This window comes from Colossoma macropomum, unplaced genomic scaffold (genome assembly GCF_904425465.1).
Source record: "Colossoma macropomum unplaced genomic scaffold, Colossoma_macropomum, whole genome shotgun sequence".
Classification (NCBI taxonomy): Eukaryota; Metazoa; Chordata; class Actinopteri; order Characiformes; family Serrasalmidae; genus Colossoma; species Colossoma macropomum.
In genome coordinates, this window is record NW_023494786.1 from 31,195,867 (window position 1) to 31,221,412 (window position 25,546).

Genomic DNA, 25,546 nt, shown 5'->3' on the forward strand with positions numbered 1-25,546 from the left:
ACGACCGGCAACGAACGTCATTCGCTCCCAGAGGATCAGCTTCATCTTCGCCAGCATCACTGGAGCCGTCATGAAGCTTCACTGACTGACAGGTGGGCTCGGATTCTTTAAACTTTGCTTTCAGACTTTTAACTGTTCTCTGACGCTGCAGCGTCGGTCTCCTCTGGCCGCATTCGGACATTTCTTTCTAAATCTCTTTGAACACGGAGCAATTTGGATGAGTCTCTTCTAATTTTTTGCTACAGAAACATCAGCCTAAATGTTTAAGAGTCTCAGCAGTGCAAAACTGTGACGAATGTCGAGTTGTATTGATGTAACAATCGCATGAATTCCGATCTGGCTGTTCAGACTGAGTCGCATTGCCGCAGATCGGATACGTATCAGATTTCAGTACCACATATGAAAGCGTCTCTTATCAGAAATGAAAATGTCAGATTCAGTGTGTTTTTGCTGTTCACACTGACACACAGACACACATCTGTGTCACTTATGAAGAAAAAGATCAGATTTGGGCCACTTTTACCTGCTGTGTGAACAAAGCCTTGCAGTCCACAGGTTTACAGTTAGACTGCAGTCCTTCTTTTGTTGAACAAATTTTCGACCCCCCCCCACTCTGTACAGTCGTATGCAAATGTATGTTTTGCTGATTTTCTGAGTGAAAGTAAGTTAACACATTCCTCAACAGAGAAGACACTTATATATGCCATTTTTCTGCTAATTTTAGTGCAAAATGTCTATTTATTCAGTTTAAAAATAAATCATAAAATATAAAATATGCCATAACTTCTGCATGGGTAACATTTCATGTTATTATTTTCCCCAATATGTTAAATTCAGTAAATAAACAGTAATTGTGCATTAAATTGTGCAGTTTTCTATAGAGGATGTGTTAATGTATTTATTTACACTTAGGAAATCAAAAAAAACATCATTTAACCAGGGGGGCACAAACTTTTGCATGCAGCTGTCTGTTCATGAAAAATCTTGGATATCGGCCTCAGCCCACAATTCCTGTATCAGTGCATCGAATATTACACAGAGAACTTTATTGTGCTACAGAGCTCACTCTTTGTCCAGACCCCAAGGGATGGCGAGAGAGTCCCCCCGCCGGCCGCTCCGCTGAATAAAAACATAGATTAATCAGCGAAGCCCCCTGTGGAACAGCCTGACCTAAACACATACTGCCCCTCTCTGCCTGAACCCACCATTAATCAATCATGTGGACAGCAGCTCAGAGAACCCAGCCAATAGGGAGAACACAGAGAACACCAGAGAACACCAGAGAACACAGAATACAGAGACTTATAGAGAGTACAGAGAACACAGAGAACACCAGAGAACACAGAATACAGAGACTTATAGAGAGTACAGAGAACACAGAGAACACCAGAGAACACAGAATACAGAGAGTAAAGATAGCAGAGAGAACAAAGAACACAGAGAGTAAAGAGAACACAACAAATTCAGAGAATATAGAGAACACAGAGAACATGAAGAGTACAGAGAACACAGAGAGTACAGAGAACACCAGAGAACACAGAATACAGAGTAAAGATAGCAGAGAGAACAAAGAACACAGAGAGCAAAGAGAACACAACAAATTCAGAGAATATAGAGAACACAGAGAACAAAAAGAGTACAGAGAACACAGAGAGTAAAGAGAACACAGAGAACATGAAGAGTACAGAGAACACAGAGTAAAGAGAACATAGAGAACATGAAGAGTACAGAGAACACAGAGAACACAGAGAATACAGTAAAGGGAACACAGAGAGTACAGAGAATAGAGAGAACACAGTTATTATTTTATTCATATAACAGGAAATGTGTGTTCTATGTTTTTATTGTTACATGAATAAATGTAACATTGTATATTATTATCATTATTATTATTATTATTATTATTATTATTATTATCATCATCATCAAAGCACACATACACTTTGAAATACAGTCATGTGTGAAAGTACACAACAGTTTTGCACAGTTACTGTTTATCTGCTGAATTAAACATTTAGGATAAAAAATAAAACACAAAATGCAGCCTGTGCAAAAGTTATGGCACATTTTTTTTGTTTTACTTATTTTTTTCCATTTTTCCAATATGATAAACTCAGTAAATAAACAGAAACTGTGCAGGAGAATGTCCCGTTTACGCGTGTTCTGACTTATTTTCACCTAACAAATCTGTAACCTGTGCGGGGGTGTTTAAACTTTTGCACGCGACCGTGTGTGAATGTAGCTCTACAGACGTGTTTGTGCTGTGCAGAAGCAAACAAACACCACAGGAATGTGAAGCTGGCGCACTATGATGAGGCAAATTCATCACTGCCCTTATCGGCTGATCACAAATCAGCCGCAGGCCGGAGCTTCGCTGAGCTGCCACTGCGCTTACACTGAGCTATCCATCTGCACAGAGTCTGTCGCCACGGACACAAACCAGACCCTCCCACAGCCCCTTTGATGTGGTGCAGGGGCTTAACGAGCAAGCTAATAAAGTCAATGAAACACTTCCCCAAACGAGCCGGGCTTTCAACCACTCTCCACTTACTGATATCTAATGTCAAAGACAGAGACGGAGAGAGAGAGAGAGCAAGAGAGAGAGAGATAGAGGGAGAGAGAGAGAGAGAGAGAGAGAGAGAGAGAGAGAGAGAGAGAGAGGGAGAGCAGTGATTGTTTCTCTTCTGTCAGCGTATAACTCTGATGAAACACACACACAGTTCTACCTCCCCAGTCTGTGCGCAGTGGATAGATCAGACTTAAAGGGCCCATATCCTACATTTTGCCCCCGAGGTCCACTTATGGGGTTTGTTTGAGTTTATGCACCAAAAAGAGTCATAATTCATCTCTATATGATCCACCTCTCTTTATCCCTTAGAAATAAACAGGCTGTTTTTGTTACTGTGCCTTTAAGACCGATACATACAAATGAGCCCTGTTCTGATTGGCAGTGCAGGCTGAAACACTCCTTGTAAGTTCAGCATAAACATGCCGAGCTGTGGCCTGCAAAAAATAATATCTTAACAAGTGAAAACGTCTTAAATGTAGTCAATAAATCTAATATCTCTCATTATGAGGCTGTTTTAAGAATATTATAAGATTATTCCACCTGTTTCTGTACATTTTTACTTGTTTTAAGTGATTTTATCTGGTGAAAGTGTTTTATTCCATTGGCAAATTAGTTTACTTGTTTAGAGAAATAATGAAGATAATTTTGCTCATTTCAAGAAATAATGATTAAAACAAAAAACATGATCTGCCAATGAAATAAGACACTTTTATAAGATAAAACTGCTTAAAAACAAGTAAAAATGTCTAGAAATAAGTTAAATAATCTCACAATATTCTTACAACAGTCTCAGAATGACAAACATTAGACGTATTGACTACATTTAAGATGTTTACACTTGCTAAAATATAATTTTTTGCAGTGTGTAGGCTGAATAGGTAGTTTTAGGTTTTCATGACATCACAAAAACAATGCTTTCAAAATGGGTGTCCCAATGGGATGTTATTATTATTATTATTGTTATTATTATTGTTAATTTTTTTATCAACACTTCAAATACGTACACTTCAAAATACAGTTGTGTGTGAAAGTACACAACACTTGTGCACAGTTACTGTTTATCTGCTGAATTAAACATTCAGGATAAAAAAGGAGCCAGCCTGTGCAAAAGTTATGGCATATTTTTTTGTTTTGTTTTTTTTTTCTAATATGATAAACTCAGCAAATAAATAGAAATTGTGCAGGAGAATGTCCCATTTACATGTGTTCTCTCTAGGGGATGTGCTGACTTATTTTCATGTCATATGTCATAATTCATTTCTACACAAAATTTTCCAACTTTATCCTTTAGAATTAAACAGCCTTTTTTGTTACTGTGCCTTTAAGACTGATATATGTAAACGAGCTCTGTTCTGATTGGCTGTGCCTTATTCAAAAAGCAGCGCAGGCTGAAACAGTCCTTATAACTTCAGCACGGACATGTGGAGCTGCAGGCCGTAGGCTGAACAGGCAGCTCTAGGTTTTCATGACATCACAAAAACAATGCTTTCAAAATGGGCGTTTTTTTGCAGATTGGTTTTCATACATGGAGCATTTAGTCTGGAGAGCAAGTTTAACAACGCTTATATAGTACAGTATCCTCTTTTATTTAAAAAAAGCTGGAAAACTATCCATCCGTCCATCATCTAAACCGCTTATCCTTCCAGCTGTCATTGGGCGGAATGCAGGATACACCCTGGACAGGTCGCCAGTCCATCGCACGGCAAGCTGGAAAAGTATGTTTTTGTATAATACAGGCTTTTAAAGAGCTCATATCATAGAAAGCCATATTGTCACACCCCAGTCCATACACCACATATATGGAAACTAAGCTGCAAAAACAGCCTGTTTTCAATTCACTGTGACATCACAACCATGAGTACTGTTACATATGATTGCCCATTCAGCCTACAGCAGTTTAGCCCCGCCCATTCCAGCTGAAGTGATGTGGAATGTTGTTCCTGCAGGCAGTCTGTAGCAGAATTACTGAAGTGGAAGATGGAAAACCATTAAACGTTGTGCTGTTCCTGGCTGTCAGGAAGCAAACAGATCATTACAGCCTTCCAAAAGATAACAGCTTTCCATTTGTTCTATTTCACCTCAGCCACTCAGAACACAGGTCATTCACATATGTCTAAAATGCAAAATAAAAAAACTGCCTGCTTAATTGTGAACGATAGAATGAGGTTAGAAAACGGTTGGAAACTTTATGGGAAAGTAAAAAAAAACCTTTTGGGTGGGAAAAAATAAAACACAAGAATAACGTAGAATATAGGCCCTTTAAGACGTACAGGGACATACAGCTGTGTGGAATACGGCGTCTGTGTGTACTTACTGCAATAATGTCCAGCGTGTTGTCGCATACTTTCCTGATTTCGGTGTTCTTGTCATGCATGAGGTCGATGAGGTAAGCAGGAGCCTCTGGAGTCAGAGTTCAGGAACTACAGCACTTAACTGTGACTCAATCTGATAATGTATTAGTTTGGCTCGCTTTTCTGTGGGCCAGAATTCCAGGCACTAATTAATCCTAGTTCTGCATTAAACAATTATATAATTTGTGGACCAAATTACTGTTAGTGCAATACTGGAGAGATACTGAAGAATTATTACCATTAACACAATATAAAGAAATATTCATATTAGCACTCAAGGCAATAACAGATATGACCCAACATCTTAACTATTTAATCATGCAGAAATTTTTAAAAATTGGTGGAGTTCCCCTTTAACATACTAAACTAGTAAAGTGCAGCAGGTAGTGGCGACTGAATAAATCTTTAATGTTGATTCTATTTAATTCCAGGACTGAACTGGCTTAATATGTCACCTAAATTACTTACACTGCAATGCTCAAGTACTGTAGCTATAATAACATAATAGATCATTCTAATAAGGTGTAAATATCTATGAATACTCTGTATTACTCTGTAAGTAAGGGTGTTTCTCAGTTTGGCTCTTCGTAATGAATTTTTTTGTGACGTTAGGAAACAGGGCTGTCGGTGAAGGACAAGAATAGCCTGAATGGTACTGTAAAAATCTGTTCAAAGATAATTGGAGTCGAACAGAGAGATCTGGGCTCCCTATGGGAGAAACAAGTGGCTCAGAAAGCAAAAGGAATTATCACTCAATCTGATCATATTTTGTCCAGTGAATTCACTGTAATGCCGTCAGGTCGGCGTTATATTGTGCCCCTCAGTAGAACAAATTGCTATTCCAAGTCTTTTATTCCTTCTGCTATCAAGCTACTAAATGTGGATAGTAGTCTTTTTAAATGACTGACATGTAGCTATGAAACAGTAGTAAATTGTGTCCACCAGCCCTAGAGCTTCGGTTTGGGTTGTGAACATCAAAATTTGGACAAAAACAAGGAAAATAAAAACACCTCTATTACAATGCTAATTTTCGCTAGCGCCCCTATTTGATCCTGGTAGTATGTTAGTGCTAAGCTAACATACTTACATACATACATCATCTAAACTGCTTATCCTTCTGGGTCGCGGTGGGGTGCTGGAGCCTATCCCAGCTGTCATTGGGCGGAAGGCAGGATACACCCTGGACAGGTCGCCAGTCCATGCTAAGCTAACAGCGTTTCACATTAACATTCTGTTCTAGATCAATCACAGTCATATGAAGCTTGTAAAAGACATTCCAGATGTTTAATCTGAAGACACATCAACATATATTTGCGCTTGTATGTATCAGTTATTACAGTGACTCTATCAGTAAAGAGCCCTGCTGCCATAGTTTTCTGTTCCTAACCGAAACCTGCTTAAACTACAGCTCTTGTTCATAGTCTGTGACGTATCTAGAACTTCCAGAAGGACCAGAGCAGGATTGGTGATTGGTGATTTACCTGCACAGACACACCTGATTCAACTGATCTGTTAATTGCCAGGTTTAGTGGGTGTGTCTGAGTAAGGAAACTACCAAACTGTGCTGCACACTGGTCCTCCAGGACCAGAGCTGTGCACCCCTGGACTACAGTGAGGATTTTTCTCCTGAAAAATAATCACACTCATTGTAAGTCAAAACGTGGATGGTTGATTCATCTGTCACTTCCTAATTATGTTGGAAGTTAACTGGCCTCCAGTCCAGCTGCTGAAGTCCTGGACTGATGATTCTATTAAATAAGAATGACCCCAAAAATGACACGTATTTTATAGAAATCATTAAGCCTTCTATATAAAGGCCTAGAAGGACCTGAGGGTTCCCGTCATGGAAATTTACTAGAGGTTGTCCAAATGCAGTTACTTATAGGGGGTTAATATAGACCAATCTATAGACTAAACCCAAAAATACCACATATATCCCATAGAAATCTGTAAAATGACACACCGAATGAAATCACAGGGGACATGATGTTGACCCAAAAACATTTGGGAGTTCGGGAGTGACATTAATGATAAGCTTGTGGGCTTCATAGAACAAAACAATAATGTTATTAAACACTAACATTATTAAAGGAGATTTTTTAACATATAAAATGACAAATTGTGAACATTCGCAATTTTCTGAGATGTAAACAAAGTCACTCAGAGTGGTTTGGTGTGAAATGCCTCAGTGAAGAGAAGCTACAGATTTCCTTTACAGTGGTGTTGATAAGAACCAGGGGTCACAAGGTCTGCAACACAAATGTAGACATTTTATTTACTACCCAAAACCACCTGTGAACCTACACGTCTTCCGTCTTCTGTACATGTAATGTTCATAATAGTAAAATAGTGGTACATTTGAAATCATATTAGTAATAATTTTCGAAAATATGTTTTTTGGGCCAAATCTTACATAAAAACTACTATAAAACAGCGTCTCAGGCCAAACTCATGTGCCTTTCAGAGACGTAGATTTAAGAGGCCTTAAACTCTTAGATTGTCTGGTTCTTGTCACCACCACTCTGAACAGTTCTAGAATAGATGAAGCATTTCACACCAATCCACACTCAGTGACTTTCTTTATGTTTTAATGATTTGATTACGGAGAAAACTTGAAAAATCGTAGGATTCCTCTTTAACTGGTAACAGAGATTTTATATCAATGAGTGCGTTTACAACTACATATTAACCCGATAACTTCAGAAATTCAGATTTTGTCAGTAATGTGATCAGTGCATTTACATGCACTTGAGTAATCAGATAATGGGGAAACTCCAGGTCTACATGAGTCAGACAGTAATCGGATTTCTGCTTTACAAAAAGCCAATAAACTCACAGAAGAAGACGTGACGTAAACGTAATGTAAAAGTCAAACTTCATGCCGCAGCTTTTTTCCAAAAACATTGTCAATCTACCTGAAAATATGAACATACATCATCTAGAAGATGAAGAATAATTAAGTCCTTCATTTCGTCAAAGATGTACTTAATTTCAGTGTCGCTCCCAAAGTGTTTTGCTTATTTGCTTATTTCCAGTACCGTCGTCTGTTTTCACACATGCAAAGACTGAGAAATCCGAAAGAAATCAGAGTAATAGTTTACATGCACTGAGAAATCTGATTACTGAGCTAAAATCAAGCTCTATGTATCGGATTTCTTATTTCTAGGTTGGAGTATGGTGTTTACATGACCGTTTGAATAATCAGATAACCGCAAAAATCTGATTATGATCGGATTGTTGAGTGCATGTAAACACACTCACTGTTTCTGTCATAGAACAGTTACGAATGATTACATTTTCACGTTTTCGCGTTCTTGGGGTTTGTTTTATTTCTCGTACCAGTTCACAGCTCTGACTTCTGCGTAATACGTCTCTTATTTCAGTAGCTCGAGTGCGCCACTCTGTCTGCCCTGCACTGAATGATGGTGGCGTTGAGAGAGAAAGAAGGATACGGGTGTCTTTAATGATGACATCTCTGGTGGCCTGATGGAAAACCATCTGGTAGAAAACATAGACGATCTGGCACACAAACTCGTCATCCTCCTGTTGGGCTGCAGAGAAAGCAAAAACACAGACACATGTAAAGTATAGGAACAATATGCACCAAATAAAAGTATCCCTATAAAAGTCTATCCCCATCATAAAGATTTTAAGTGTGTTAAATGTAGAAAATGAACACAAGTATGGATGGTGTTTTTAGTTATGTGATGTACTTCAGTCCATGTTTGTAGATAACAGTGAGTCATACAGTGTCAGAAACCACATAATCAAGTCTATTAGAGATACTAAACAACTCCACATAGACTGAGGCATGATCCAGGCATGCAGTTAGCACCAGGCTAATTGGTGGGATATAAGCTTTAATAGTTAGCTACATTAGCCTCGTAGCTCCAGTGCAAAATTAGAGAAGCAAGCTTTAAACACCAAACATGTTTTGTCTGGTTGACTGTATTTGAGGTAAAGGTAAAATTTGATTTGATCTTTCTAAAAGTATAGCCGAGCACATCCTCTCTACTTCATCAATGAAAATGAGGCTGCGCTGACATGTACTTTATCACCAGTGTTATTTCATGGAAGCTGACATTAAAGCCCATGTAAATGGCGCAGAGCTCTCGTGAGAAGCCTCCATTTGGATGGAGTATCAGTTTCTCTCCTGAAACAGTGCAGATATCTCCGGTGGAGGATTTTGCGCCCCCTCCGTCTCTTTAATAAGTTTTGATCCACAGCAGATAGATCTCTCCGCTGTGGGAGCGAAAAATTCTCAAAGAGAGAGAGAGAGCCTGCCTTTTTCTCAACACAGGAAACTCCACACTGTGTTCGACAGTGTTTCAACTCTGAACCTGAGCCTGCACACATGGATATTACAAGCCCCCTCCTTTGTCAGAGCTTTGTTAGAGGCTGTGTTGACTGTGTGAAGCTGAATGTACTTTGTAAGAGCCTGTGCTGACTATATGAGGATGTTGGAGCCTGTGCTGACTGTATGAGGATGTTGGAGCCTGTGCTGACTGAATGAGGATGCTGGAGCCTGTGCTGACTGTGTGAAGATGAATATACTTTGTTAGAGCCTGTGCTGACTGTGTGAAGATGAATATACTTTGTAAGAGCCTGTGCTGACTGTATGAGGATGTTGGAGCCTGTGTTGACTGTATGAGGATGTTGGAGCCTGTGTTGACTGTATGAGGATGTTAGAGCCTGTGCTGAATGTATGAGGATGTTAGAGCCTGTGCTGAATGTATGAGGATGTTAGAGCCTGTGCTGAATGTATGAGGATGTTGGAGCCTGTGTTGACTGTGTGAAGCTGAATATACTTTGTTAGAGCCTGTGCTGACTGTATGAGGATGTTGGAGCCTGTGCTGACTGTATGAGGATGTTGGAGCCTGTGTTGACTGTGTGAAGCTGAATATACTTTTTTAGAGCCTGTGCTGACTGTATTAGGATGTTAGAGCCTGTGCTGAATGTATGAGGATGTTAGAGCCTGTGCTGACTGTGTGAGGATGTTAGAGCCTGTGCTGACTGTGTGAAGCTGAATATACTTTGTTAGAGCCTGTGCTGACTGTATGAGGATGTTAGAGCCTGTGCTGAATGTATGAGGATGTTGAAGCCTGTGCTGACTGTGTGAAGCTGAATATACTTTGTTAGAGCCTGTGCTGACTGTGTGAGGATGTTGGAGCCTGTGCTGACTGTATGAGGATGTTAGAGCCTGTGCTGTAACAGGTGTGTCTTACCGTTCAGAAGTTCTATGAGGGCAGGAATGATTCCAGATTTGGCCAGCATAACAGCACAGGAGTCATCCATTGACACAGTGCCGATCATTATAACAACCTCCAAGATCAGGTCATCCTCCGCTGACCCTAAAACACACACAGGCAAAAGGTCAAAGATCATATATGGGCATGAAAAACAGTTAGATGATCTATCAAAAAACATTCACACTCACATCAAATGATCCAACACAACCAGTGCAAACACATTATCATAGTTGCTATCATAGTCAGGTTACTGTGTAACCAAAGACAAAGTTCTTGTATGTGCAAACATACTTGGTCAATAAAGCCAGATTCATATTCATATTAAATGACCTGTCAAAGGTTTTGGGACAACTTGTCTTCTGTTAAATGTTTCTGACTAATTTTCATTTTTACTTCTCAATTTACTAAGAAAGATTCTTAGTCTATTTATCTGGGCAGTAAATGTTTCCACTTCTTTGTATTAATTCTTATGTTGAGCTTTCACGGCAAAAACACACGTACAGCCCAGAAAATACTTTTAAACGTTTCCTGGCTGCCTAAAACTTTTGTACTGTACAGAATATTAGAATCAGTATTCAGAACCATTGGTTCCTCTGCACACAGAGGAAACATACTTCTGCATTTAACCCATGCGTGCAGTGAAACACCCACATGCACACTAGTGAACGCACACACTAGGAGTGGCCAGCCCTATCCATGGCACCAGGGAGCAGTGGGGTTTAGGTGTCTTGCTCAAGGGCACTTCAGTCACGTACTGTCAGCTCAGGGGATCGACCGGCGACAAACTGGGTATACAAACTTGTACTCTTTTGCATGCCGATACCTGGTTTGAGGTGGTCTTTGAGGTATGGCACGAGGTTATATTCTCTCAGTAACAGCTCCCAGTCCAGGTCAGGGATGGTGAGATTAGCCAGCGTCCCCAAACATTCGATCACAAACTCCTCGTCCTCGTCTGGACCAATCTGAGCCGCTAGGTCACCCACATAATCCTGCAGTACAGAACACAAAATATGTTGTATCAAGAACAATATAATACATTAGACCTCAAACAGAACTACATTGAAAGCTTGGTGATTAGTAGGTTTTAATGCATTACAGTAATCATTCACCTGAGGTCCAGGGGTTTCATTAGCTGTCCTAGGTCCACCATGGCCTATACGGCTTGAATAAACACCTCTTTTAACATTTTGCTTGATTATTTTTGACTCGTAGCTCATTAAAGAAAGTGGAGAAATTGTGTGGAAAGTGTAGATTCTAAACTTTTGATCCACACCATTTTTGTGTTTATGAGTAGAAAAGGAGCTATTTTATTATGTTTTGAATTTGAAAAAAAGGTTATGGCACAGTTGTATGGTATGGTATATGGTTATGTTGCACTGTTGTATGGTATGGTATGGTATATGGTTATGTTGCACTGTTGTATGGTATGGTATGGTATATGGCATGGTATATGATATACGGTTATGTTACACTGTTGCACACAGAGGAAATAGACCTCCGCATTAAACCATGGTATATGGTTATAGTACACTGTTGTATGATATGGTATGGTATATGGTTATGGTACACTATTGTATGGTATGGTATATGGTTATAGTACACCGTTGTATGGTATGGTATGGTATGGTATATGGCATATGGTTATGGTACACTGTTGTATGATATAGTATGGCATATGGTTATGATACACTGTGGTATGGTATGGTATGGTATGGTGTATGGCATATGGTTATGGTACACTGTGGTGTGGTATGGTATGGTATATGGTTATGGTATACTGTTGCATGGCATGGCATGGTATGGTATATGGCATATGGTTATGGTACACTGTGGTGTGGTATGGTATGTTATGGTATATGGTTATGGTATATTGTTGTATGGTATGGCATGGTATGGTATATGGCATATGGTTATGGTACACTGTGGTATGGCATGGTATGGTATGGTATATAGCATATGGTTATGGTACACTGTTCATATGTTTTTCAACAAAATGCAAACATAATTAATTACATATGTACCTATGTAATTTATTATGTCATTTGATTTAAATAACTGTGTGACGTAAAAGTATTGCAAATCAGCAAAGACTCTAAACTTAACTAAGGGTTAAACAAAATAAATCTCCACCAAACCCTCATTTCCATCCCAATATCAGTCAGCAAACTGACATAATCCTAAGTGAGTTATTAGACACTGGACGAAAGCGAGGAAGGCCCATTTGACACAGACTGACCAGGAAAAGCTGTTTGAGTGGACCATCGTGCTGCGAGATGTTTCTAATCATCTTCATCAACAGAGGGTCCTTAAACTTCAGAGCTCTCTTCATCAGCATCTTCAGACCATTTCCTGCAAATACAGATCCATTGTTTAACCAGGAATTGATATCTTAGAGAGCGTGAACATCTTAAATATAGTCAAAATATCTAATATTTCTTATTATGAGACTATCAAGAATATATATAGACTACATTTAAGAAGTTTTTTCTTGTTAAGTTATAATTTTTTGCTGTGCAATAACAGCTTTTAGAACGTTTTACTATTTGTATAGTTTGAATAGTAAGTTTTACTCTTTGTTTAAAGCAAAACCAACTTTAAGACGAGACCCATATGAAAAAAAAATATATGCATGTACATTTGCTCATATTAAAAATATATTGTACATATGTTGCACATGTATGTGATGTTTAAAATATGTGCTAAAAATATTTAACTGTGTCACTGTTGACATTTAAATATGTATGCCAATATATGCACATATATGTCAATATATCAAAATTTATGCGCACCTGTAGATTAAGTACATGTAATAGTGTCAATTTGTAATATTTACATAGATGTGAAATGTACATGAAAATATATTACAAATTTGGAAAATATGTGGAAATTCATTTCTTTTGCATATAAAGAAATTGGGTAAATATACTAAAAATTAAAAATGATAGTTAAATAACTTCCCCATTACCCCCAGTACGTTCAATCGGCCAAGACATGTTTGGTGGCTGAAGTTTTCTGCTTTAGTTTTACACTGGAGCTACACGGCTAATGGACCTAAGAAGTAATGGAAGTTTATGTACACCACTTAGCATACACTCACCTCAGACTCTGGAGTTGTTAAGTAAACTCTAGTCTGACAGTGTATGACACACTGTCATCTATAGACATTATTTAGTCGAACTGGTGTACATTATCTTCTTTATACACTCACCAAACACTTTATTAGGAACATCTTCTTGTAGCTACACTCATTGTCCATTGTATCAGCTCCACTGACCATATAGGAGCACTTTGTAGTTCTACAGTTACAGACTGTAGTCCATCTGTTTCTCCCCACAGGGCCCTCACAGAGCAGGTACTATTTAGGTGGGAGATCATTCTCAGCACTGCAGTTACACTGACGTGGTGGTGGTGTGTTAGTGTGTGTTGTGCTGGTCTGAGTGGATCAGACACAGCAGTGCTGCTGGAGTTTTTAAACACCTCAGTGTCACTGCTGGACTGAGAACCAAAAACATCCAGCCAACAGCGTCCTGTGGGCAGCGTCCTGTGACCACTGATGAAGGACTACAGGATGACCAACACAAACTGTGCAGCAGCAGATGAGCTATCGTCTCTGACTTTACATCTACAAGGTGGACTGACAAGGTAGGAGTGTCTAATAGAGTGGACAGTGAGTGGACACAGGGTTTAAAAACTCCAGCAGCACCGCTGTGTCTGATCCACTCAGACCAGCACAACACACACTAACACACCACCACCACATCAGTGTTACTGCAGTGCTGAGAATGATCCACCACCCTAATAGTACCTTTCTGTGGGGGTCCATGGGGGTCCTGACCACTGAAGAACAGGCTAACAAAGTATGGACTACAGATGGACTACAGTCTGTAACTGTAGAACTACAAAGTGCTCCTATATGGTCAGTGGAGCTGATAAAATGGACGATTGTAGATACTAACATGGCTTGGCTGACCACTTCATTTGGGGAAATGAAGACACAGTGTAAGTTTGACCTGTATAAAGCATCAGAAAGGTGTACTGAAGTCACTTCCTGTGCAGAGAGACTGTACCTTCACAGATAATGTGGGCGTTCCTCTTGTTAGCCGCCAGGTTGATGCAAAAGGAGATCAGCTCAGAGTCGATTCTCTCCTCTCCGTGTTCAAACACCATCTTCATCAGCTGAGCACAAACACACATTAGACAAACTACAGAGAGCCTGCAAACCATTGGTTGTGATTTTTGGGAGGTTTGTTTAGTTAAACCAATCTAAGCCAAACCAATCTATGTAGTTAAAAAAGTAGTTTAAATATTTTATTTATAATTTTACATTTATAACATAAACAGAAACATTTTGAATACATTCCCATATCCCACCCCAATCCAACATCCAGACAGGAGGGAGAGGATGAAAGAAAAAAATAACTAAGGTCCCTTTAACTCGTCTAAGAACTTATTACACATCAAATGAAAATGTCTCTGAGCTTTTTTATCACAGCATCTCAGTCTCTCCATCTGGACAATGTGTGTCATCTCAGATAGCCATCTTTTAAAACAAGGGGCTGAGGATGATTTCCAGTTAAGAAGAATGACCTTACTGGTCATTAGAACCTGCTGCTGATTTCGGGAAAAATCAACCATAGACTCAGAATAGCCACAAATCGCAACAACAGGGTCAGGAGACACTTGGATGTCAAGTAGATTAGAAAGAAATAAAAGCGTCAAGATATTTTTAACAGAATCAAAAAAAAATCACACTGAACCTGAAAATGTGTGCATTCCTAGTATTCGATCACAATATCAAGGAGACCACGTCGCCACAAGCTGTGACTCTGACTGTGCTCTGATAGAGCTCATCTCATCACCTTTACTACATTTACAACCCTGCAAGTGGATGAAAACCAAGCAAAATAGTCCAGAATGACCACTAAAAAGACTTAAAGACATGTAGAAGCTGTAGATGCGTCTTCAGAAAATGCTACGAGAAGAAGATTAGCTAGATTGGTGGACTGAATACGTTTAGCCTGCACATCTCCAGAGTTCAGAACATTACAGTGCATGATATTTCATAAAAAATAATAAAAGTGGCTACCGAAGCTGCCGAAGCTCTTAAATAATGGACTCATACATAAATATCAAGCTCAAGCTTCTTATTCACCAGCTTCTCATTTGAATTTTCCATTCCACCTTAAATGGTGCTGCAGTTACACTGAGGTGCCTTGAATGTAGAACGAATTTTCGAAAGCTGGCAAATATGAAGACAACATCACAAAGCTTTACCTCAATAAATGCATCAATTTACCTCAATAAATGACCCTTAATTAACAAAGACCTCAAACGTTTGCTTGGAGATGTTTAACTGTTACTGAGCAATTAATGTGCAGCACAGCGAAGCTATAATCAGCCACTGGACTACTGATCGCGTCTCACTGGCTGATCTAATGCCGCGTCACAAACCACACACTTCTGTACTTTCACCTACTACACTAATGAGTGCACTTCTAATGGTATATTTTGTGTGTTATACATTAGATATTATATTAGCAGCAGAGAACCGAACACAGTTTCATCCAAAGCAAATTCATCTATTTTTATTGCATCTGGCAGGAAAGTCCAGAGAGGACAAGTTTTAAAGGTGACATCAACTGGGAAGAAGTCATTTCAGCTGGTCAGAACTTCAGGAGCTGGACTGAAGGTCTTAACCATTAGATTAACCAACAACATCACTGGAGAAAAGAAATCAACCAGTCATACTTTGAATTACATTGGGACCAATTTCACTCTAGTCACTCTAGTCCTTCTGAAGATTCTAGATACATCACCGACTGTGAACACAAGCCGTAGTCGAAGCAGGTTTCGGTTAGTTGTTAGGAATGTAAAACAGCGGCAGCAGGACCCTTTACTGAAAGAGGCACTGTAAAACTGATCCATACAAGCTCAACAGTAAATGTCTGTTACAAGCTTCAAAATAAAACATAAGGAATGTCTTTTACAAGCTTCAAATGTCTGTGTTTAATCTAGAACAGCCCAAAAATGTTTATGGGCAGCATTAGCTTAGTGCTAACACACTATTATAAAGCCCACAGAGCCACTAGCAGAAATTAGCATCATCATAGAGGTGATTTTTTTTTAATTTCCTTGTTTTTTTGACCCAGTTTTGACATTTATGGCCTCACCTGAAGGCCCTGCTCTAATAATTACTGAGCTGAGTCCCGTGGTGAGCCGTGACTAACACACCATATGGTTTACATTAGTAAACGCACATAATATGCAGCGCACAAGTTGTCTACCAGCTTTCTAGGACTGGAATGAGGAACCACCGGTATGTTTCAGAGTGAAGAGTGAGTGAAGGAGCCCCACCTGAGGGATGCAGTCCGTGTAGGCAAACATGGACTTGGAGCGGTCGTCGATGCTGATGTGGTACAGGATACACATCACAATCTGCTTATGACTCTCACTGCCTGCAGAAGGAAAGAAACAGCAGAACGTTCTTTAAAGGGGGCACAGCTTGGGGAACCGGATTTCCCTCACTGTTCCTTTTAATAAAAGAGGTTAATGTGTTTAATGTTTTGAAACTTTAGCTATATTTACACACAAAGCATTACATTTTAAAAGGTCACTTTCCACTCCATGCAGTCTAGTCGGTCCATATACAAAATTAAGCTGCAATAACAGCCCATTTTGAATTTCTTGCTTTTGTAATCTCAGAAAAACCAACATTAATTTCATGCATCTGCCATCAGTTAAGCTCCGCCCATTCATGCAGTTATCAGCAGTGTTTCAGCCCAGACCGCTTTTGGGATGAAGCATAACACATGGGCAGCCAATCATACAAGAGGCTCTTTACAATCAGTCTTAAAGGCACAGTAACAGCTTAGCTGGAAAGTTTGTGAACACACTTTAAATTGTCTGGACAAAACCAGCTAATAACATCTCAGAACTTGACTGGGTTTATATAGTAATTCCAGGTAGTTGCTATGGTGTTGCTATGAGGTTTCCATGGTATTCCAGCTTGTTGTAAGGGCATTGCTTGGTGGTTGTTAAGGTATTACCAAGCCGTTGCTTTGCTTTCTCATAGGTGGTTTGTAAGTGTTGGTAGACCACTGCTATGCTATCCCAGGTGGTTACTAAAGTGTTGGTAGGCCATTGCTATGCTTTCCCAGGTGGTTGCTAAGGATTGCCAGACCATTGCTGTGCTATCTCATATGTGGTTGCTAAGGTGTTGGTAGGCCACTGCTATGCTATCTCATAGGTGGTTTGTAAGGTGTTGGTAGGTCATTGCTATGCTATTCAAGGTGGTTGCTAAGACGTAGGTAGGCCATTGCTATGCTATCTCATAGGTGGCTCATAAGGTGGTGGTATGCCATTGCTATGCTATCCCAGGTGGTTGCTAAGGTGTTGGTAGGCCATTGCTATACTATTCAAGGTGGTTGCTAAGCTGTTGCTAGGGTATCCCAACTGGTCACTAAGATATTACCAGGCCATCGCTATGTTTTCTCAAAGGTGGTTTGTAAGGTGTTGGTAGACCATTGCTATGCTACCCCAGGTAAGGCTAAGGCTAAGGTGTTGTTAGGCCATAACTATGCTATCCCAGTTGGCTACCGAGTGTATACTGACTGTGATGGAATAGGAGTTGCAAAATTTTGACCCTAGATTAATAATAATAAAAAGAAAATGAAGAACAATAAGTTGGCTTTTTCAAGCCTGTTTAATTCTGAGTGATTAAGAGAGGCAGGAAAAAGGCCAAGAACATAAAACACAAGAAAAATGGAGGATACAGGCCCTTTGAGCCTTTATGATACTATTGTTTAGATCCGTCTGGGCTGGTTATAAATAGTTTTGGCTCTAAGCATCTGGCCCGTGTAATTACAATTTAAACCCAGATAGGAAACTATCAGCCTCAAACAAGTCAAATAAACAGTCTCATTAATAACATTTTCCTCTTCAGAGAAACAGCCCCCCTGTCACTCCACCCCACCCTCAGAGACACCAAACTCACTGAAGGATCTGTTCCAAAAGCATTCATTAAAAAAACAGCAGCAAACCTGAGACCCCTGACAACACATTAACACATCAGAACACATTAGAACCAGCTGTGACCACTGGAGACCTCTGAAAAAGCAAGGGGGGAAAGGAGAGAGAACGAAAAATGGGAGAAACCCAGAGAGAGGAAGAAAAAGAAAGAAAACAGAGATGGAGAGAGAGATAAAGACAGAAGGAGAGACAAGAGACAGAGAGACAGAGGTGGGCCACCATCTTTTTTTAACTGAAAAAACTTCTGAATATAGAGAATACTGGAATTTTAGTGATGTTAATAAAAGAAGGTCAGCGCAGCCTGGGCCTCAACGCTGCCCCCGGTGGCTAAAACATGTGCTTCTCATTAGGGGCGTCCGACACTGCTGGCCCACAGAGAGAGAAAGTTTTATGAGAGCTGCAGGGGAGCCTATTAAACTCACCAAAAATGTCAAAATTACTGCAATAGTGTAAAAAACTGTAATGTATAAAAAGGCACTGTTAATGCGTGAAACTAATGTACAATCTACTGTAATAGTGCAAAAAACTGTTTAATATGTATGTACCATTGTAAAATAAATAAAATAAATAAAATGTACCATTAATGTACCATTAAAATGAATGTAAAACTCCTGAAAATTGTTTTAAATATGTTATACTGTTAATGGATAGAAATAATGTGAAATCTAATCGATGTATAAACCTGTACTGTTAATGAATGAAACTAATGAAAAAACTACTGCAATCGTGCAAACACTACTTTTAATATACACAGACCATCAATGCGTACAATCAATGTAAAAACTACTGTAAAATTATTTTTCAGATGTTTGCTAAGGTGTCACTAGGCCATTGCTGTGCTATCCCAGGTGGTTGCTAAGGTGTTGGTAGGCCATTGCTGTGCTATCCCAGGTGGTTGCTAAGGTGTTGGTAGGCTGCTAGTATGCTATCCCAGGTGGTTGCTAAGGTGTTGGTAGGCTGCTAGTATGCTATCTCATAGGTGGTTGCTAAGGTGTTGGTAGGCTGCTAGTATGCTATCCCAGGTGGTTGCTAAGGTGTTGGTAGCCATAGCTATGCTATCCCAGGTGGTTGCTAAGGTGTTGGTAGGCAATTGCTGGGCTATCCCAGGTGGTTGCTAAGGTGCTGTTAGGCCATAGCTATGTTATCCCAGGTGGCTGCTAAGGCGTTGTTAGGCCATAGCTATGCTATCCCAGGTGGCTGCTAAGGTGTTGTTAGGCCATAGCTATGCTATCCCAGGTGATTGCTAAGGTGTTGTTAGGCCATAGCTATGCTATCCCAGGTGGTTGCTAAGGTGTCGGTAGGCCATTGCTGGGCTATCCCAAGTACAAATTTTTACCACTAGAATAATAATAATAATAAAAAACAATACGTTGGCTTTTTCAAGCATTCTGAGTGATTAAGAGAGGCTGGAAAAGGCCAAAAACATAAAATACAAGAAAAATGGAGGATGCAGGTCATTTAAGCCATTTTTCAACAATATTAACAGATGCCATCCTGTAAAGAAAACGATTAAACACGTTTTAAATGAAAAAGTGCTGCGCAAATTTGGTCATTTGAAGTACGCTGTAAGGCCCAATCCTATTTCACCCCTCGCCCCTACCACTTAGCCCTCTGTTTTGCGCAAGAGACCAAAGAAACCCATAAAGGTGAGGATTTTCTCCATTCAAAATTACGATAACCACTGTATTATCTTAGTTTAATGTATTATGGTCGTTTTCTTCATAACAAGCATAAAAAAAAACACTAATAGTCACTTAAGACTATTCAGTCGCTTCAGACTGATGGAGAATCCACTGTAGACAGTTCTATATAGAACCTTTTTGAAAAGGGTTCTGCATAGCACCAAAAAGGTTCTTCTACTGTTACAAGCTTGACATTGCAATACTTGCAGAACCCTTATCTTTTGCATAATTAAAGGGTTCTTTGCATCGTGAAATGGTTCTTCAGATTGATAGAGAATGTGCTAGACAGTTCTATATAGAACCTTCTTCAAAAGGGTTCTATATAGCAGCAAAAAGGGTTCTTCTACTGTTACAAGCTTGACATCGCACTACTAAAAGAACCCTTTTTGACGCTACATAAACCTTTTTCAAAAAGGTTCTATGCAGAACCGTCCACAGCGCCTTCTACATCAACCTGAAGAATCATACTATTGGTTAATCATATTATCAGTTAAAATTATTTAGCCCCGCCCACTGGCGCACAGTGACATAATAGAAAATCAGAAGATGGTTTAGAGGCGGCACAAAAGTCATTATATTTAGATGGAAGATTACAGAGAAACTAGAATTTAGTCTTTTATATGCTATGATAGGAATATGTGTGAGTTACCCAGCAGAGCGGTGAGCTTCGGGAGGAGCCCCACTTGCACCATCTTGTTGCGCAGTCCCGTGTCGAAGGAGAGGTTAAGGAGGAGGCGCAGAGTGACGTTCAGTAAATCCTCGTGTTCACACGGGACCAGACGAGTCAGTTTCTCCACTGTGTCCAGCTCCGCCTGACCAGGGTCAACACAACACATACATTACAAACAATAGAAGAACAGCAGGCATGTCTGGGAGCTCCTCTCACCACTGAAAGGTCAGATTTATCAGAGAACGCTGCCCACTTTGTGAGCGCTGTGAAAGGGGTCCGAGTTCTAATGGGGTCGTGGTCTGAGATCTCAAAGGACCAGGAAGAAAACTGAGTCCTCTTTATAGTTCACTTACATTGTGAACACAAAACAAACTGAGATCATTTGCAGTTGGTTCCCTTCCAGGTTCAAAAAACTCAGTTTGGTTCTTTTAGAAAGAACTATATGTGAAAACAACCTAAGTGTGTACTGTGCTGGTACGAGTGGATCAGACACAGCAGTGCTGCTGGAGTTTTTAAACACTGTGTCCACTCACTGTCCACTCTATTAGACACCCCTACCTTGTCAGTCCACCTTGTAGATGTAAAGCCAGAGACGATAGCTCATCTGCTGCTGCACAGTTTGTGTTGGTCATCCTGTAGTCCTTCATCAGTGGTCACAGGACGCTGCCCACAGGATGCTGTTGGCTGGATATTATGGGTTGGTGGACTATTCTCAGTCAGGAGTGACATTGAGGTGTTTAAAAACTCCAGCAGCACTGCTGTGTCTGATCCACTCAGACCAGCACAACACACACTAACACACCACCACCATGTCAGCATTACTGCAGGGCTGAGAATGATCCACCACCCACATAGTACCTGCTCTGTGAGGGTCCATGGGGGTCCTGACCACTGAAGAACAGGGTAAAAGGGGGCTAACAAAGTATGCAGAGAAACAGATGGACTACAGTCTGTAACTGTAGAACTACAAAGTGCACCTATATAGTAAGTGGAGCTGATAAAATGGACAATGAGTGTAGAAACAAGGAGGTGGTCATATTGTTATTCCTGATCGGTGTATATATATAAATTAAAACAAATTAGTAGCATATAAATGCTCCAAAAATTTCAGCCTGCTGTCTGCTCAGAGCATGTCAGAACACACAATGATTGACAGTGGCATCTCCCTGGCAACACAAACAACCCGGCACCAGTGGCAGTGGTGAGAGACTGAGAAAACTGTATTTGACACTTTGTCTAAGATCTACATTTGACAAGAAAAGTAGTCATACAGTCCTTGAATATGAATTCATTTTTTAATAGGTTGTTGAGGAACTATATAAACTTTCATCTTTCACATATTTCCAAATGGCTCCCATTCAGGGAATAAAATCAAAGCCTCCTTTCTTTCCGCAGTCGGCTCAGTAAGAGCCACACTCTTCCATCCGACACGTGATCTCATGCATGAATACAGTGAGTTTTTTAAGCTGAAAGCGCATTTCTTTTATCTAAAACAAGGACTCGGTAAGAGGATACAGTAAGATAAAAACGACTGCTCCCAATTTGAGCTCATGATAAATGCGCACATATACTGCAGCCGGGCTAAATTAGTTGCAGGTGGACAGACAGTGGGGCAGCGTGGGACAGAGAACAAGAGGAGAGGAGCGTTTTTCAGTGGCTCCATCCACTGAGACACGTCCTGCTGAACTGAGCCACCTTTATAAAAATGAAGCCTTACATTAAAAGTGAGGCTACCTAAACAGAGGCTTCATTGGACTCCACTCAGCAGGACTCTGACAAATGGAATCAGATGAAGAGCTTTAATCGTTTCTTATTCATCTACTCGGTTTCAGGGCTGCCGAATGGTGTGACTGTTTAAAGGCCACCATGTCCAAAAAATAAGACCATTAAGGTGTGCACAGCGGCACTGATGTTCCACGTTGAAGAACGGCGGTGACTCGCCAGAGCTGTGACTCCCAGCACTGTTCAATTTCTCAGCATGTCACAGCACCCAACTCTGCATTCTGTCACTACTACATTAAATTAAAGCCAAAAAGCAGGCATGTCGAACCGGGGACCTTCTAGGCCAAAGGGCTGTGGACACTAACATTTACCCTCATCCGATGCTCTCAATTCAGTTCATAAAGGCTTTGCAAATTCGCTGATGAGCTGAATCAGGTGTGTTTAATGAGGCAGTGTGCTGAAGCCTGCAGAGTTCTGGCCCGCGAGGACTGGAGCCTGACACATGTGCCGCACAGTGACCACATAAAGCCACTGGAGATGACACATGGCTTAAATTTGAACAGGCAGTCAGTCTTTCAGATAAACAGACATATGCTGACAGTCTGTTATATCAGCTAACGATACTAGTCTAATCTATTTACACACCATATCTTTCAGCCCGCAAACAGCGAGTTTGTGTTGAGGCAGTGAACTGATGCCAAGTTTTACTTGAATAAATGTATGTGGCTACGTTTACACAGCAGGTAAAAAGTGGCCCAAATCTGATTTTCTCACCAAATCTGATTTTTTTGTTTGGCTGTTCACATTATCTTTTAAATGTGACCTCTATGAGACATCAGTCTGAACAGATCGGCTCCTAAATCGACCCGCATGCACAAAAGACAGTGCTTCCCGTGGCTCGTCCAGAGGTAAACAATCATGACGGCCAGCGAACGCCTGTCGCTCCCGGAGGGTTCAGTTTCGTCTTCGACGGCATCATAGGAGCGATTATGAAGTTCCAGTGGTTGACAGCTGGACTCATCACCCAGAAAGTGTTCGAGTTCGCCGTAAAAAGCACGTTATTCGGCCACTTCTTTGGTTTCGTGTCCTCGGATTCTTTAAACTGTTCTCTGACGCTGCAGCCTCGGGCTCCTCCGGCCGCGCTCGGCTATTTCATTCAAAACCTCTTCATACACGGAGCGGTTTGATGAGTCTCTTCTAATTTTTTAGTACAGAATCATCAGCCTAAACGTTTATGAGTCTCAGCAGCGCAAAATTATGACGAATGTCGAGTTGGATTGACGTAAAATTCACATGAATTCCGATCTGGCTGTTCAGACTGAGTCGCATTGCCACAGATCGGATACATATCGGATTTCAGTCCCACATATGAAAGTGTCTCAAATCGGAATTAAAAATGTCAGATTCAGTGTGTTCTTTGCTCACACTGACTCACAGACATCTGTGTCACTTATGAAGAAAAAGATCAGATTTGGGCCACTTTACCTGCTGTGTAAATGTAGCCTATGAGTCGAGTGTAAAGATGAACTTGGCGTTAATCGGTGTTCTACCTTCGATTGGTTCTATGTTGTACAGCACTGAAAGCTAAGCAGTCCAACAGCCGCCCTGAACTAAACATGGTTTAGGTAATCACTATTAAAAAAAGATGGTGCTTCAAGGGTTCTTTAGTTAAGAAAACGGTCCTATATAGAACCATGAACACTTAAAGAACCTTTGGCATGATTAAAGGGTTCTTTGCATGGTGAAACAGTTCATCAGATTGATGTAAAATGTGCACGAATGTGCTGTAGATGGTTCTACACACTCTTAGCAAAAAGGGTTCTATATAGTACTAAAAAAGGGTTATTTGTCTTGTAACAATAGTGAAACCCTTTTTGGTGCTATACAGAACGCTTTTCAAACAGGTTCTACACACAGCCATCTACAGCACATCCTCTATCAGTCTGAAGAACCCTTTCATGATGTTCATGTCCATGTGTTCATGGTTCTATATCGAACCATTTTCTTTACTAAAGAACCCTTGAAGAACCATCCTTTTTAAGTTGTGTTATATATAACCATGAACACTCGAAGAACCCTTTGTATGATTAAAGGGTTCTTTGCTTCCTGAAAGGGATCTTCAGACTGATGGAGAATGTGTTGTTGATGATTCTATATAGAACCTTTTTGAAAAGGGTTCTTCTATTGTTACAAGTTTGATACTAAAGAACCCTTGAAGAACCATCTTTTTAAGAGTGTATAGAACCTTTTTGAAAAGGGTTTTATATAGCACCCAAAAAAGGTTCTTCTAGCATTACAAGCCTGGCACCACAACAATAGAAGAACACTTTTGGGTGCTGTGTAGAACCATTTTTAAAAAGGTTCTATGTAGAACCATCTACAGCATATTCTCCATCAGCCTGAAGAAACCTTTCATGATGCAAATGACCCTTTAATCATGCAGAGTTCTTTGAGTGTTCATGGTTCTACATAGAACCATTTTCTTTACTAAAGAACCTTCATTTTAAGAGTGTAAGACAGCACCCTTTAAGTCATTATGGTAGTTTTCAGATTGTAATATGCACCGTTATATTTGACCTCGCCACAAAACATGCAGCAATAAATGAAAAACACTGGATTTTTTTGTCATTTAAGAATTAGTTACAAATGCTGAAAATATCCCAGGTTTAAATGCGTAATTCTCGCTGCTTTTGTGTCACTCAGAGAGCGAATAAATCTCCATTTTCTAATAGTAATGAACTCCACCTGCCAGCTTTCCCAGCCAATACATTTGAACTTTCCTCACTCAATAAATTATGAACAATGTCAGACCAGATCTCTACAGATCTCATCTGCTCTAAACCAGCGTTCTTCAGATAGGTAGCCTCTTAAACTCCTTGGAACCACCGGTGGTTCCAAAACGCACTTCGTCATATTCTTCAAAACTTTCATATCTACATAGCTACATTTAAAAGGTGGGGGTCATATGAGAGCTGTAATTAGGGATTCGATTCGATTACGATTCAGAGGGCTGACATTTTACAAGAAACTGATCAACTTCTGAGGAAAAGTTTTCTGGCGGAGATGGGAGGAAAGCGGCTATAGCTGAGCTAAAGCTTAAAGCAGAGCGAAGTAAATCTGCGTTTTTGTTTATATTGTTTAGCCTATACTAGGACATTAACACATACTGAAACATACTGGACATAAAATGTTGTGGCTCCCAAGCTGGTTTGATTTTTGTTGAAAGGACAAAATGGCTCTTCTTAACATTTGTGTTGTGACTCCTGATCTAACCT

General features: G+C 40.1%; 1 protein-coding gene across 1 annotated transcript in view; it reads right to left on the reverse strand.

The window, feature by feature from the left end:
* Window positions 1-25,546, reverse strand: part of kifap3b (kinesin-associated protein 3b) — a 54,916-nt gene that overhangs the window by 14,799 nt on the left and 14,571 nt on the right. Inside the window, exons 10-17 of the mRNA XM_036565326.1 lie at window positions 20,529-20,691; window positions 16,524-16,624; window positions 14,237-14,345; window positions 12,406-12,518; window positions 10,993-11,158; window positions 10,146-10,271; window positions 8,373-8,471; window positions 4,884-4,969 (exon numbers count right to left, since the gene is read on the reverse strand). Coding sequence (XP_036421219.1) covers window positions 4,884-4,969; window positions 8,373-8,471; window positions 10,146-10,271; window positions 10,993-11,158; window positions 12,406-12,518; window positions 14,237-14,345; window positions 16,524-16,624; window positions 20,529-20,691 — 963 coding nt within the window. The remainder of the gene's footprint in view (window positions 1-4,883; window positions 4,970-8,372; window positions 8,472-10,145; window positions 10,272-10,992; window positions 11,159-12,405; window positions 12,519-14,236; window positions 14,346-16,523; window positions 16,625-20,528; window positions 20,692-25,546) is intronic.